General features: G+C 38.8%; 1 protein-coding gene across 2 annotated transcripts in view; it reads right to left on the bottom strand.

Annotated features, from left to right (window-relative positions):
- ENPP3 (ectonucleotide pyrophosphatase/phosphodiesterase 3) overlaps positions 1 to 13,546 on the bottom strand; it is a 112,321-nt gene that overhangs the window by 71,594 nt on the left and 27,181 nt on the right. Inside the window, exons 7-12 of one of the 2 annotated variants that reach the window (XM_049900798.1) lie at positions 9,919 to 9,998; positions 8,031 to 8,150; positions 7,356 to 7,465; positions 5,753 to 5,818; positions 4,960 to 5,032; positions 2,799 to 2,907 (exon numbers count right to left, since the gene is read on the bottom strand). In XM_049900798.1, the coding sequence (XP_049756755.1) occupies positions 2,799 to 2,907; positions 4,960 to 5,032; positions 5,753 to 5,818; positions 7,356 to 7,465; positions 8,031 to 8,150; positions 9,919 to 9,998 (558 nt within the window). The remainder of the gene's footprint in view (positions 1 to 2,798; positions 2,908 to 4,959; positions 5,033 to 5,752; positions 5,819 to 7,355; positions 7,466 to 8,030; positions 8,151 to 9,918; positions 9,999 to 13,546) is intronic. The other variant, XM_049900808.1, reaches the window with a different exon arrangement.

Genomic DNA, 13,546 nt, shown 5'->3' with positions numbered 1-13,546 from the left:
AGATCTTGAGAAATAGTATAAACTGAGAACACATACTTTTGTGGTTAAGAGAGGGGGAGGGAGGGAGGGTGGGAGAGAGTTATTTACTGACTAGTTAGTAGATAAGAACTACTTTAGGTGAAGGGAAGGACAATACTCAATACAGGGAAGGTCAGCTCAACTGGACTGGACCAAAAGCAAAGAAGTTTCCAGGATAAACTGAATGATTCGAAGGTCATCGGAGCAAGGACAGGGATTTGGAGACTATGGCTTAAGGGGACTTCTAAGTCAATTGGCAAAATAAATTGTATTATGAAAACATTCTGTGTCCCACTTTGAAGTGTGATGTCTGGGGTCTTAAATGCTAACAAGCGGCCATCTAAGATGCATGAATTGGTCTCAACCCACCTGGATCAAAGGAGAACGAAGAACACCAAGGTCACATGATAACTATGAGCCCAAGAGACAGAAAGGGTCACATGAACTAGAGACTTATATCATCCTGAGACCAGAAGAACTAGATGGTGCCCAGCCACAATTGATGACTGCCCTGACAGGGAGCACAACAGAGAACCCCTGAAGGAGCAGGAGAACAGTGGGATGCAGACCCCAAATTCTCATAAAAAGACCAGACTTAACGGTCTGTCTGAGACTAGAGGAATCCCAGCGGTCATGGTCCCCAAACCTTCTGTTGGCCCAGGACAGGAACCATTCCTGAAGACAACTCATCAGACATGGAAGGGACTGGACAATGGATTGGAGAGAGATGCTGATGAAGAGTGAGCTACTTGTATCAGGTGGACACTTGAGACTGTGTTGGCATCTCCTGTCTGGAGGGGAGATGGGAGGGAAAAGAGGGTTAGAAACTGGCAAAATCGTCACGAAAGGAGAGACTGGAAGGAGGGAGTGGGCTGACTCATTAGGGGGAGAGTAAGTGGGAGTATGGTATAAGGTGTATATAAGCTTATATATGACAGACTGACGTGATTTGTAAACTTTCACTTAAAGCACAATAAAAATTATTTAAAAAAAGCATAATGCTCAAGTCTGACTATTTGTATCAATTTCTTATAACAAAACACAGATAAATATATTTCCCTTTCATTCAAAACACCAGGGCAAAGTGTTAGGGAATCATTTAGAATTGAAAATGAATAAATAAATTACTATATCTCTCACTATCTTGATGCAGATATGCTGTTCCTGTTCTTGGCCTCTTTTCACCCCTCACGCCCCATGCCTGTTTCTTTCACAGCTGTTAGAGTTTGGAATGAACATCCTCCTTGAGAAGATGGTTCTGAACACTCTGTCTTGTAAGGTCCATGTTTGCCTTATGTGCCTCTGAACATTCCATACCTTGTAGGGTGCTCAACACTCAGTAAGCACTTAAAAATGCTTGTTTATGTGAGTAGGTGGGAAAAAAAGCAAAGAAAGTTCCCTGAATACAACCGAATGCTTCGAAGGCTAGAGTAGCAGGGTAGGGGTCTGGGGACCATGGTTTCAGGGGACATCTAGGTCAATTGGCATTAAAAAAAAAATGTATTAAAAAAAACATTCTGCATCCCACTTTGGTGAGTGGCATCTGGGGTCTTAAAAGCTAGCAAGCGGCCATCTAGGATGTATCAATTGATCTTAACCCACCTGGAACAAGGGAGAATGAAGAACACCAAAGACACAAGGTTAATATGAGCCCAAGAGACAGAAAAGGCCACATAAACCAGAGACTACGTAAGTCTGAGACCAGAAGAGCTAGATGGTGCCCGGCTACAACCGATGACTGCCCTGACAGGGAACACAACAGAGAACCCCTAAGGGAGCAGGAGAGCAGTCGGATGCAGGCCTCAAATTCTCATAAAAAGACCCAGACTTAATGGTCTGACTGAGACTAAAGGGAGCCCAGAGGTCACGGTCCCCAGACCTTCTGTTACCCCAAGACTGGAACCATTCCCAAAGCCAACTCTTTAAACAGGGATTAGACTAGAATATAAGACAGAAAATGATACTGGTGAGGAGGGAGCTTCTTGGCTCAAGTAGACACATGAGACTATGTGGGCAGCTCCTGTATGGAGGCAAGATGAGAAGGCAGAGAGAGACAGGAGCTGGATGAATGGACACGGAGAATACAGGGTGGAGGAAGAATGTGCTGTCTTATTAGGGGGAGAGCAGCTAGGAGTACATAGCAAGGTGTATATAAATTTTTGCACGAGAGATTGACTCTATTTGTAAACTATCACTTAAAGCACAATTAGAAAAAAAAAATGCTTGAATGAATCCATGCTTTCAAACTGTGTGAAGGCATTCCGGGTGAGGCAGGAGAGGATGTGGCAGCCCTTCTCCTACCTTTTACATCCAGGTTAATTGAAATCAAGAGTTAATCTCAAGCAGAGAAGTATGGGGTGACAAAGGCTTTATGGAGGAAAGCTGTGATTACACACTACTAAAAAAAAAAAAACAAAAAAACACATGACGCGGCAAAACTAACATAGTAAATTGCAGCCAACGGATATGAATAAATCACCAGGTGAAAAGCACTTGCTATGGCTGAATAACAACCCTACCATGTCTCTGGTAAGTGCTATTGACTTCATTTTTACAGAAATTATATGGGTGGATTTTCATAAAGAAGGGTAGAATAATTAAACTAGAATTTTTATTTTAGCCCTGTAGTCATCATAGCATACAACAAAACTCACTCTTTGCTTATTCAAGAGCTTCTAGGTCTGCAAGCACATACTTTAGCATATTACTACTATTTTTATGCTCCCTGAAGTAATAAAATATAATCAATAATAGAGTATGATTTAAAAAAAAAGGCATACCATGGTCAGCCAAAAGGATAATATTGACACAATTGTGTAAGTTCCGCTGTTTTAGACCTTCCATCAACATTCCAAAAGCTTGATCTACCAATTGCAAGGCTTGAACTACCTAGGAAAAAAAATGTGGAGTCAACATTACTTTCATTAATTGTTTAAATTAATCAAATCATTATCTAACTGAGTAAAAATTAAACACATTTCCTTCGCTCAAATCACTGGTTTTCAAAATAGGACACAAGAATCCAGCATCCATGCCACCACATTTACCAATACCAATTCTCTAAACTTCTGTAGAGAATTAAGTTGTGTTCCCTACAGACGAAGATCTACTACTGGCCAATAAATACATGAAAAAGATGTTCAGCTTCAACAAACACTATTCAACTGCAAACTTTTCCATTATGCTGTATTTGGGAAAGGGGAGTTCATGGGAACTTCTATGGACATCTAAACTGTTACACACTATCTGGAGGATCATGGGACAATACGCAACCAGAGAGTTAAAAATGTGCATACCTTGTAACCTAAGAATTCTACTTCTGGGCATTGGTCCTAAGTAAATAGAGTACAAATAAATGGAGACTAACAAACAAGAATAGATATTCATCACATTACATAAGAAAATATAATGTGGTATATTCTTAAAAGGCATATTCTATAGTCATTAACAAACATGTTAAAGAACAATGGCATGGGAAAATGTTCACAAGACAACGTTAAACCTAATAATAAAAGAACACTGAACTGTGTACACACCCATACATGATCTTGACTTTGTTTTTAAATACATCTAGCATATTCTTAGTAAACACGTGTGCCCAGAAAACTATAACGAAATTTATCAAAGTACTAACAACAGTGGTTGTCTTTGAATAGCAAAATTGAAGTTCGTTTTTATTTTGTAGCCTTCTTTGTTTTTAAATTTTCCTATACTTTATTATCAATTGGACTGACTTTTTTGGTGAATAAGAAAGTATAATAGCAGTGGACTGGGGAAACATGCTTAATCTCTCATAGTACTATTATAACAATTTTTTTTTTTTTTGCTTTTACATGCCAATTACAAATAAGAGCTTAAGTGTATGTCTCAGGAAACCTTCACAGCAAATATGAATAATAATTAAAATAGAAAATAGTTAATACGTTTTAGATAGTTTCAAAGCCATCCTGTGCTACAGTCAAGGGTAGTATTGGAATACAAAAGAGAAAGAAGGATAAAGGCCAAAGGTATGCTGCCCAAATAAACACATTTGCTTAAAGCATTACAGTTGAGGACAATTGTGAAATGGCTTTCCATAGGGTGAAAAAAAAAAAAAATCCCATTACCATCCAGTTGATTCCAACTCATAGTGACCCTATAGGACAGAGTAGAACTGCCCCAAAGGGCTTCCAAGGCTGAAAATCTTTACGGAAGTAGAACTGCCACATCATTATCCCAAAGAGTGGCTGGTAGCTTTGACTTGCCCACCTTTCCGATAGCAGCCAAGTGCTTTAACCATTGTGACACAAAAGCTCCAAAATCATAACAGACTACGTAAATGAAGAAACTAATTAGATAATGAAGAAACTAATATAAAGAGTCCAGTTCAATGATAGCGGGGGCCTAGAAGGAGAGTAAATTCGGTTTACGCAATAACACATTAAGTCCAGTGATGAGGAACTCATGAATGGAGCTATGCTTAGTGGCTGGATTTACCATAATGGACTTGGGTTGAAATGGGTCACACTACCATGTTGAATTGGCATGTGTGGTAAGCCTGGATGTTTACACTATATGAAATAACAGTGATACATGTAAGTATTTAATAATTATTTACCAAATGAATAAAGATGTGGTTAACAAGATGGATATCCTTTTTTGACTTGTAGCTATTTTGATCTCCTCATATATATGGAAACCCTGGTGGTATACTGGTTAAGTGCTACGGCTGCTAATCAAAGGGTCAGCAGTTCAAATCCGCCAGGCGCTCCTTGGAAACTCTATGCGGCAGTTCTATTCTGTCCTATAGGGTCACTATGAGTCAGAATCGACTTGACAGCACTGGGGTGGGTCATATATCTATATCTCAAATACACTTGTGCTCAATGAAAATTAAATAAACTTTTTGTGAGATACGGTTAGATGATTTTACATTTGTTAAAAAAAAGAAAAAAAACTTACACTGGCACTGACTGGTCCACCTATATGTCCTGCTGAATCAGGCTCTTCCACATATAAGGCATAAAAATTGGGTCTAGTGGTAAAATTGAAAGGGAAAAAGACATTATGAATTTAGACTAAATCTATGGGTTGGATTTGGGAATTTTGTAGATCTAGAACTTGCTGTCAGATTCTGTAGATCTAGAACCTTCTCTTTCTCACTGTTCTCCCTCTCTCATCCAGGCCAGGTGGTTCCAATTTGACCTAGGATAGGTTTCCTACCAGGAAGCAAATAATACCTTTCCGGTATTCCTTGTTATGAACATCTGTCTTGCTCTTGTGACGGCCTTGGTGTGCCCAGTCCTTTACGTTTCCTGGTTTCTAACTTTTGGCTGACTCTTTGTTCTGTCCTCTGGTGTTCATACACACCCAGCTGCCGTTTCAAAAGTCTGGTTTCTGTTGCATTGTTTTCCTGGTGCTCCCTTTTCAGAATGCTCTGACTCCATCCAACCTGTTGCTATGGCCTTGCTCTGAGCTCTGGCTCCTGGAGTCAGAACTCACAAGCTTGTTTCAGATTCACTCTCAGTTCTGCCCTTGATCTATATCTCATTCTGTAATATTTGCCTCTGCTCTCTAATACCAGCTCTATCTCTGTTGTTCAATAGTGGCAACCACATCTGTACAGCAAAAGTGCCCATTAAACGGAAATTCTAGGGTTTATTTCTACAAAAGGTCTTTTATAGTAAGGAAACAATTTCATTTTATACTCATGTATACCCCACTGTGCCACCACTTCTCCAGCACTAGACATTACCTTTCGGCTTTGGGCAGATCCAGCCATTTTAACAACGTAAAGAGCCTCTCTTCAAATGAAACACTACTGGAAAAAGAGTAAAAATAATTTTTAAACCATCAGTCACATCAAGAATTATTCCATAGAGGAACCTCAGAAGACATGGCCCCTGGACTCTCTCTTAACCCAGAAACTAAAACCATACCTGAAACCAACTCTTCAGACAAAGATTAGACTGGTCTATAAAACATAAAATTATACTTGTGAAGAGTGTGCTTCTTAGTTCAAGGAGATACATGACACTAAATGGACAATCCTGTCTGGAGGTAGGACGAGAAGGCAGAATGGGATAGGAGCTGGTTTATTGGGATAGAAGCTGTTTTATTGATAAACTTAGACCTAATAAATAAATAAATTATACAGTGTGTTAAAAGTTGAAAATTCTATGTGAAAAAAGAAAATTAGAGTAGAGTAAGGAGCACTGAGATATTGGAATGAAGTGGTATGGAATCTTAAATCTTAGTGTGGTCAGCATAAAAGACATTATTGAAAAAAGGATTTTTGAGCAAAAGCCTGAAGGACACAAGGAAGTTGGCTGTGTGGATACATAGGCTGATATCTTTTCAGGCAGACGGAACAGCCAGTGCAAAAGCCCTAGGAGGAAGCAGAGAGGAGGTCTGTAAGGCTAAAGCAGAAAGAACACTCAGGGGAACAATGGGAGAGAAAGTCTGAGAGGTAGGAGAATGGGAAGGTGTAGGCCATGTTGCATAGGTTCTCATAGGTATTTACTCTGAGTGAAATAGGGTATCATCAAGATTTTTGGTACAAAAAAAGAGTCATGATTGGACTGGCTTTTTAAAGGAATCATTCTGGCTGGTGGATTAAGAATAGATTATAAGCACAAGAGAGGGTCCCAGACAGAGCTGGAGAAAAATGTAGAACAAAATTCTAACTCTAAAAGAAAGACCAGAATTGCTGGCCTGACAGAAACCCTGAGAATACCGCCCCTTGACACCCTTTCAGCCCAGTAATGAGGCCACTCCTGAGGTTCACCCTTCAGCCGAAGATTGAACAGGCCAGTAGAACAAAACAAGACTAAAGGGATGCACTAGCCCTGGGGCAGTGACTGGAAGGCAGGAGGGAACAGGAAAGTTGGTAATAGGGAACCCAGGGTTGAGAAGGGAGAGTGTTTGACTTGTTGTGGGGTTGTTAACCCATGCCATAGAAAAATGTGAGTGCTAACTGATGAGAAACTAGTTTGTAAACCTTTATTTAAAGTGCAATATAAAGAAAGAATAGATTATAGGGAGCAAGAATAGAGGCAGGGAGACCTGTAAAGAAGTAATTGCAGCAATACATGCAAGACATGATGATAGCTCAACACAGAGTAGTAATGCTGGAGGTAATAAAAAGTCCTCAGATCCTGCATATATTTTGAATTAGAGCCAAAAAAGCATTGACTGACAGACTGGATGAGGGATATGAGAGAGAAGAATCAGTGATGACTTCAAGAGTTTGGGACCAAACCACTGAAAGGATAGAATTACCATCAAGATTAAGACAAAAAAAAAAACTCCTAATCATCCTGTCTAGATGGGATCATGTCTAAAAGTGTGTCACTTACTTTCTATATAACATATATTTGGAAGGAAAGGTGCCATTTATAGCCACATCTGATCCTGGCCAAAAGTAGGTACCCGCTTTTAAACCTTGGTACATTGCTGTCAGCCAGAGCTGTAAAGGAAGATTTTTTAAGATGAGGAAGAATCAATAGAATAATGAGTTTGGGTAGAAATGGTGCAACTTATTAGATACTGAACAAATATTTACAGTTGCAAAATATAATTAACTTATTTAAATTTATTAAAATTATTTAAAATGTGTCTTTGTAACAGTTAAAATAATTATCCAGGGATCAGTCTTAAAAACCAGAAAGGTAGTAAGGCAGTAAAAAAGATCATTTTTTCAAATTGGTAAGGTTAACAGCTCCACTTTTTCTTTTAATGAATTACAAAACAGAGCGAGGAAAATTTAGTAGACATTCTAAGTAACTTCAGGTGGATATATTTACAACACCCACGTTTCATCATAAGGCAATTTCAGTGAAAAAGGATAAATTTTCTAAAAATTCAAGTTTTAAATAGTGGTGAAACAAGTTCCCACACCCAGCCCTTAAAACTAGATGGATAATGTAAAACTCAGAGTAGAGCAAGATGGTATATCTTTTGCTCCATAAAGAAGTTCGCTGTCCCATTGGAAACGGAAGCTATTTGGGTTCCCCATGTAGAATGCTACTTACTGGCTGTCCACCCCACCAGACTGGATCCTGTTTCTCTGCTGATGAAAGTGAAAAATTCTTGTTGAGGTTTACATCATACATATTATTGTCAATGATGCCATGTGATTCCGGATATAAGCCCTAAAATGATATATATAAAAAAAGACATAAGATAAAATAATGTATAGTAAAATATGTATTTAAATTAAAATTTCATAAGATCTATAACTTTTATCCAGGAAAGTTGTCATATACCTTTCAATGTAAAACCCTTGGATTAGAATCGAAGTACCAGTATACGTATATCATCTCTCTCTCTCTTTGTGTGTATATATATACATGTAACTATAGACGGCAATGCATTTGGTTATATATATATATATATAATATATTTTTGTTGTTGTTAGGTGCCACATATATGCATAAGTATATACACGTAAATGTATAGTATGCATTTACATATAACCAAAAAACAAACCCATTGCTGTCAAGCCAATTCCAACTCATGGCGACCCTATAGGACACAGCAGAACTGCCCTATAGGGTTTCCAGGACTGCAATTGTTATGAAAGCAGACTGACACATCTTTCTCCTACAGAGTGGCTGGTGCATTCGAACCACCAACCTTTTGGTTAGCAGCTGAGTGTATAACCACTGAGTCACCAGAGCTCCTCTTACGTGTATGGTGGCACAGTGGTTAAGAGCTTGGCTGCTAATCAAAAGGTCAGTGGTTCAAATCCACCAGCCATTTCTTGGAAACCCTATGGGGCAGTTCTATTCCATCCTATAGGGTCTCTATGAGTCAGAATCGACATGACAACAACAGGTTTTTTGTTTTTTTTTTGGTAATTCCTTATTTGTTTACATATGTGTGTGTGTGAGTGTATATAATATATATTATAGATGTATATGTATACATAAGGAGCCCTGGTGGTACAGTGGTTAAGTCCTTGGCTGCAAACCAAAAGGTTGGTGGTTTGTACTCATCAGCTGCTCTGTGGGAGAAAGATGTGACAGTCTACTTCCATAAAGATTACAGCCTTGGAAATCCATGGAGCAGTTCTATTCTGTCCTATAGGTTGCTATAAGCTGGAATCAACTCAACAACAATGGGTATATGTATGCATACATATATGTGTGTGTGTGTGCACACACACAATTATGTAAATGTTAAAATTTAAGTAAGTCGTAGTTACTGTTTCACAGTAATAAAAGAGTAAGATGCAAAGTAGTAAAGACAGCTATCTTTTGGACAATAAAGTCTGAGGCAGAAGACTCCTTAAGATGTGGTCTAAATCTGTGAATTCTAATTGACTTATTTTCCTTTGAGTTCATTTTAATATTTCCAATTTAAAAAAGTAGAGTGGTAAAGAATGAATGGTATTTGAAAATACCTACATCTTCTCATCCACTGAGGAAAATTCACTATCTCCTTTTCTTTATCTAAACGTGTAGCCAGTATGAATTCACTTATGAAAAAAAAGCATTTAGTAAGTTAAATTTAATGAAAAGACTAGGAAAAAAATAAATTTCGCACATTAAAGTGCCTGTCCTCATATATATATATATATATATATAGCCTACAATTTCCCAACAGGCCTTCAAATAAATGAAGGCTAATCAAAGGACAGTGGGAGAATGCCCACATCAAAGAGGTTGTTTTGGAAGATCATCATGGTGAACTAGCCTACCGCTAGGGCACTCATCCATAGTCAATGGCTCACAGCCCTTGAGTAGTCTTCTGTTGAGATACTCCTTCCCAGCCTGGATCTAGTCATGAGCCATCACCACATAAGCTTGTGAAATGTGTGTCATGAGGCTCGGCCAGTCCCTGCCTAAGCATGTCTGGTATGTCAGTTGCCTGTCAGTGGCCTGCTCAGTCAGTCTTTCCACTTGGCCAAGCACTTACTGTGACAATGGTGTAATGATTTGGGAAGGTTTTGGTTGGATAGACAGCTCTCATGTATTTTGAATGAACTCCACATGTTTCTGCAACAAAGAACAGTAAAAAATTAGCAAATTGTTTCTTCCTCAGAAGTTTTTTTGAATAACCAAAAACCTGAACATGGAACTTTCCCAGGGAAATAAAAAACTAACAGAAAAGTGGATTGTAAATGGAAAAAGGTTGAAATGCTGACTCTTAAAGGTTATCATTGCAAGGAACGTTAGCTTTTAGGAGAGGAATGAGCTAAATCAGGGTCCACAAACATTTTTGGTAAAGGACCAGATAGTAAACACGTACAGCTTTGTGGGCTGTATGGTCTCTGGCACACCTATTCAAGTCTGCCGTTGTAACTAAAAGCAGCTAGACAATCCGTAAATAAATGAGTGCCCCTGTATTCTAACAAAACTGAATTTATGGATACTGAAATTTGAATTTTTACATGTCACAAGGTATTATTCTTCATTTACTTTATTTTGTTTTTTCCTAACTATTTAAAAATATAAAACAATTCTCAGCTAGTGGCAGGCAGTGTAAAAACAGGTAATGGGCCAGATTTGGCCCACTGGCCACATTGCTGACCCCTGAGCTAAATATATCCTAAATTATACACTGTAGGCTTTGCTTTTGCTGTTCTCTCCCTCCAATTGCTAGTCATTACAATAAAAATTTCTATGTAACATTTGCATCTTAGCAGATAGTTCTTATATGTAAACTATCCAGTGTAACAAAAGTAAACACAACTGTCCAAATAACTAAAAAGGAATTTGATTTGTATAACTACATGGGCAAGTAGTAACGTTTACAAACATAAGCTAACTTTACAGTTTATTACTCTGAGTACAGTTTCCGTTTCATTAGTAACGTTTCCTGTAATCTGCTTTCCACGAAGCATGGCATTAATTTTGCTTTCATTGTTCAATTGTTTTCCATCTGTGAAATAACCCTGCTTAAGGAGGTCAGGACCACTGGAACACATTGTTATTTCCTCTGCAGCAGTGAAGTACAAGAAATTTTCTATTCAGAAATACTGCTGCCTCTAATTCTACAAGAAAGCTTCACCACTGTGAGTTCTATTTAGGTTAAAAGAAAAAGTAAAATTGATTGCTGTCCAGAAAGTCACGAGCTTTGCAGCTGCAAACAATGAATGTATTCTCTGATAGATATGGGGTGGGTCTTTTTCCCAGGCTCTAGTTTCTGGGTTTCCAAAGTGATCCAGAACTTCCTCCTTCAGAAACTTCTAGAGACCCATTAAAAGTCTAGTAATTAGCACTTTGATCGGGGAAGTCAGAGGTAGGGGAAGGATAACCTCAAAATTTTATACTTTTAACAAGCACATCAGGTGATTCCAAAGTAATTAAGTTTAACAACTAACTGTTTTAGGACTTGATTCATAGCATACAATCTAGGAGTAAAATAACCTTTCTTTTCTTTCTTTGTTAATGCCACCAACAAATCTTGTCCCCAATAGAAGGAGAAACATTTAGTATTAAGAAATCATACGATAAGAAAGTAAATGAAATCTATCCTCTTACATAATTAAAAGAATTTAAACGGGGTGGGGGAAGAAGATCAAACAATGAACAATGAACAGAAGCCAGTTTCTGATTTTTTTCCTTAAAACATGGGTGACGAACTCAAATTCTTAAATGCCTAAACCACTGGATATAATTGTTGTTGTTGTTAGGTGCCGGCGAGTAGGTTCCGACTCATAGCGACCCTATGCACAACAGGACGAAACATTGCCAGGTCCTGCACCATCCTTACAATCTTTGTTATGCTTGAGCTCATTGTTGCAGCCGCTGTGTCAATCCACCTTGTTGAGGGTCTTCCTCTTTTCCGCTGACCCTGTACTCTGCCAAGCATGATGTCCTTCTCCATGGACTGATCCCTCCTGACAACATGTCCAAAGTATGTAAGACGTGGTCTCGCCATCCTTGCCTCTAAGGAGCATTCTGGCCGCGCTTCTTCCAAGACAGATTTGTTCGTTCTTTTGGCCGTCCACAGTATGTTCAATATTCTTCGCCAATACCACAATTCAAAGGTGTCAACTCTTCTTTGATCTCCCTTATTCACTGTCCACTTTTCACATGCATATGATGTGATTGAAAATACCATGGCTTGGGTCAGGCGCACCTTAGTCTTCAGGGTGACATCTTTGCTCTTCAACAAGTTAAAGAGGTCCTTTGCAGCAGATTTGCCCAATGCAATGCGTCTTTTGATTTCTTGACTGCTGCTTCCATGGCTGTTGATTGTGGATCCAAGTCAAATGAAATCCTTGACAACTTCAATCTTTTCTCCGTTTATCATGATATTGCTCATTGGTCCAGTTGTAAGGATTTTTGTTTTCTTTACGTTGAGGTGTAATCCCTACTGAAGGCTGTGGTCTTTGATCTTCATCAGTAAGTGCTTCAAGTCCTCTTCACTTTCTGCAAGCAAGGTCGTGTCATCTGCATAACGCAGGTTGTTAATGAGTCTTCCTCCAATCCTGATGCCCCATTATTCTTCATACAGTCCAGCTTCTCGGATTATTTGTTCAGCATACAGATTAAATAGGTATGGTGAAAGAATACAACCCTGATGCACACCTTTCCTGACTTTAAAACAATCAGTATCTACCTGTCCGAACAACTGCCTCTTGGTCTATGTAAAGGTTCCTCGTGAGCGCAACTAAGTGTTCTGGAATTCCCGTTCTTCGCAGTGTTATCCATAGTTTCTTATGATCCACACAGTCAAATGCCTTTGCATAGTCAATAAAACATAGGTAAGCATCCTTCCGGTATTCTCAGCTTTCAGCCAGGATCCATCTGACATCAGCAATAATATCGTTGGTTCCACGATCTCTTCTGAAACTGGCCTGAATTTCTGGCAGTTTCCTGTCGATACACTGCTGCACCGTTTTTGAATGATCTTCAGCAAAATTTTGCTTGTGTGTGATATTAAAGATATTGTTCTATAATTTCCACATTTGGTTGGATCACCTTTCTTGGGAATAGGCATAAATTTGGATCTCTTCCAGTCAGTTGGCCAGGAAGCTGTCTTCCATATTTCTTGGCATAGACGATTAAGCACCTCCAGGGCTGCATCTGTTTGTTGAAACATTTCAATTGATATTCCATCAGTTCCTGGAGCCTTGTTTTTCGCCAATGCCTTCAGAGCAGCTTGGAATTCTTCCTTCAGTACCATCGGTTCCTGATCATATGCTACCTCTTGAAATGGTTGAATATCGACTAATCCTTTTTGCTATAATGACTCTCTGTATTCCTTCCACCTTCTTTTGATGCTTCCTGCGTCATTTAATATTTTCCCCACGGAATCCTTCACTATTGCAACTCCAGGCTTGAATTTTTTCTTCAGTTCTTTCAGCTTGAGAAACACCAAGGGTGTTCTTCCCTTTTGGTTTTCCATCTCCAGCTCTTTGCACATGTCATTATAATACTTTACTTTGTCTTCTCAAGAGGCCCTTTGAAATCTTCTGTTCAGTTCTTTTACTTCATCGGTTCTTCATTTTGCTTTAGCTGCTCGACACTCAAGAGCAATTTCCAGAGTCTCCTCTGACATCCATCTTGGTCTTTTCTTTCTTTCCGGTCTTTTC

The sequence above is a fragment of the Elephas maximus genome, chromosome 1, assembly GCF_024166365.1.
Source record: "Elephas maximus indicus isolate mEleMax1 chromosome 1, mEleMax1 primary haplotype, whole genome shotgun sequence".
NCBI lineage: Eukaryota > Metazoa > Chordata > Mammalia > Proboscidea > Elephantidae > Elephas > Elephas maximus.
This window is presented reverse-complemented; position numbering and strand designations above follow the sequence as displayed.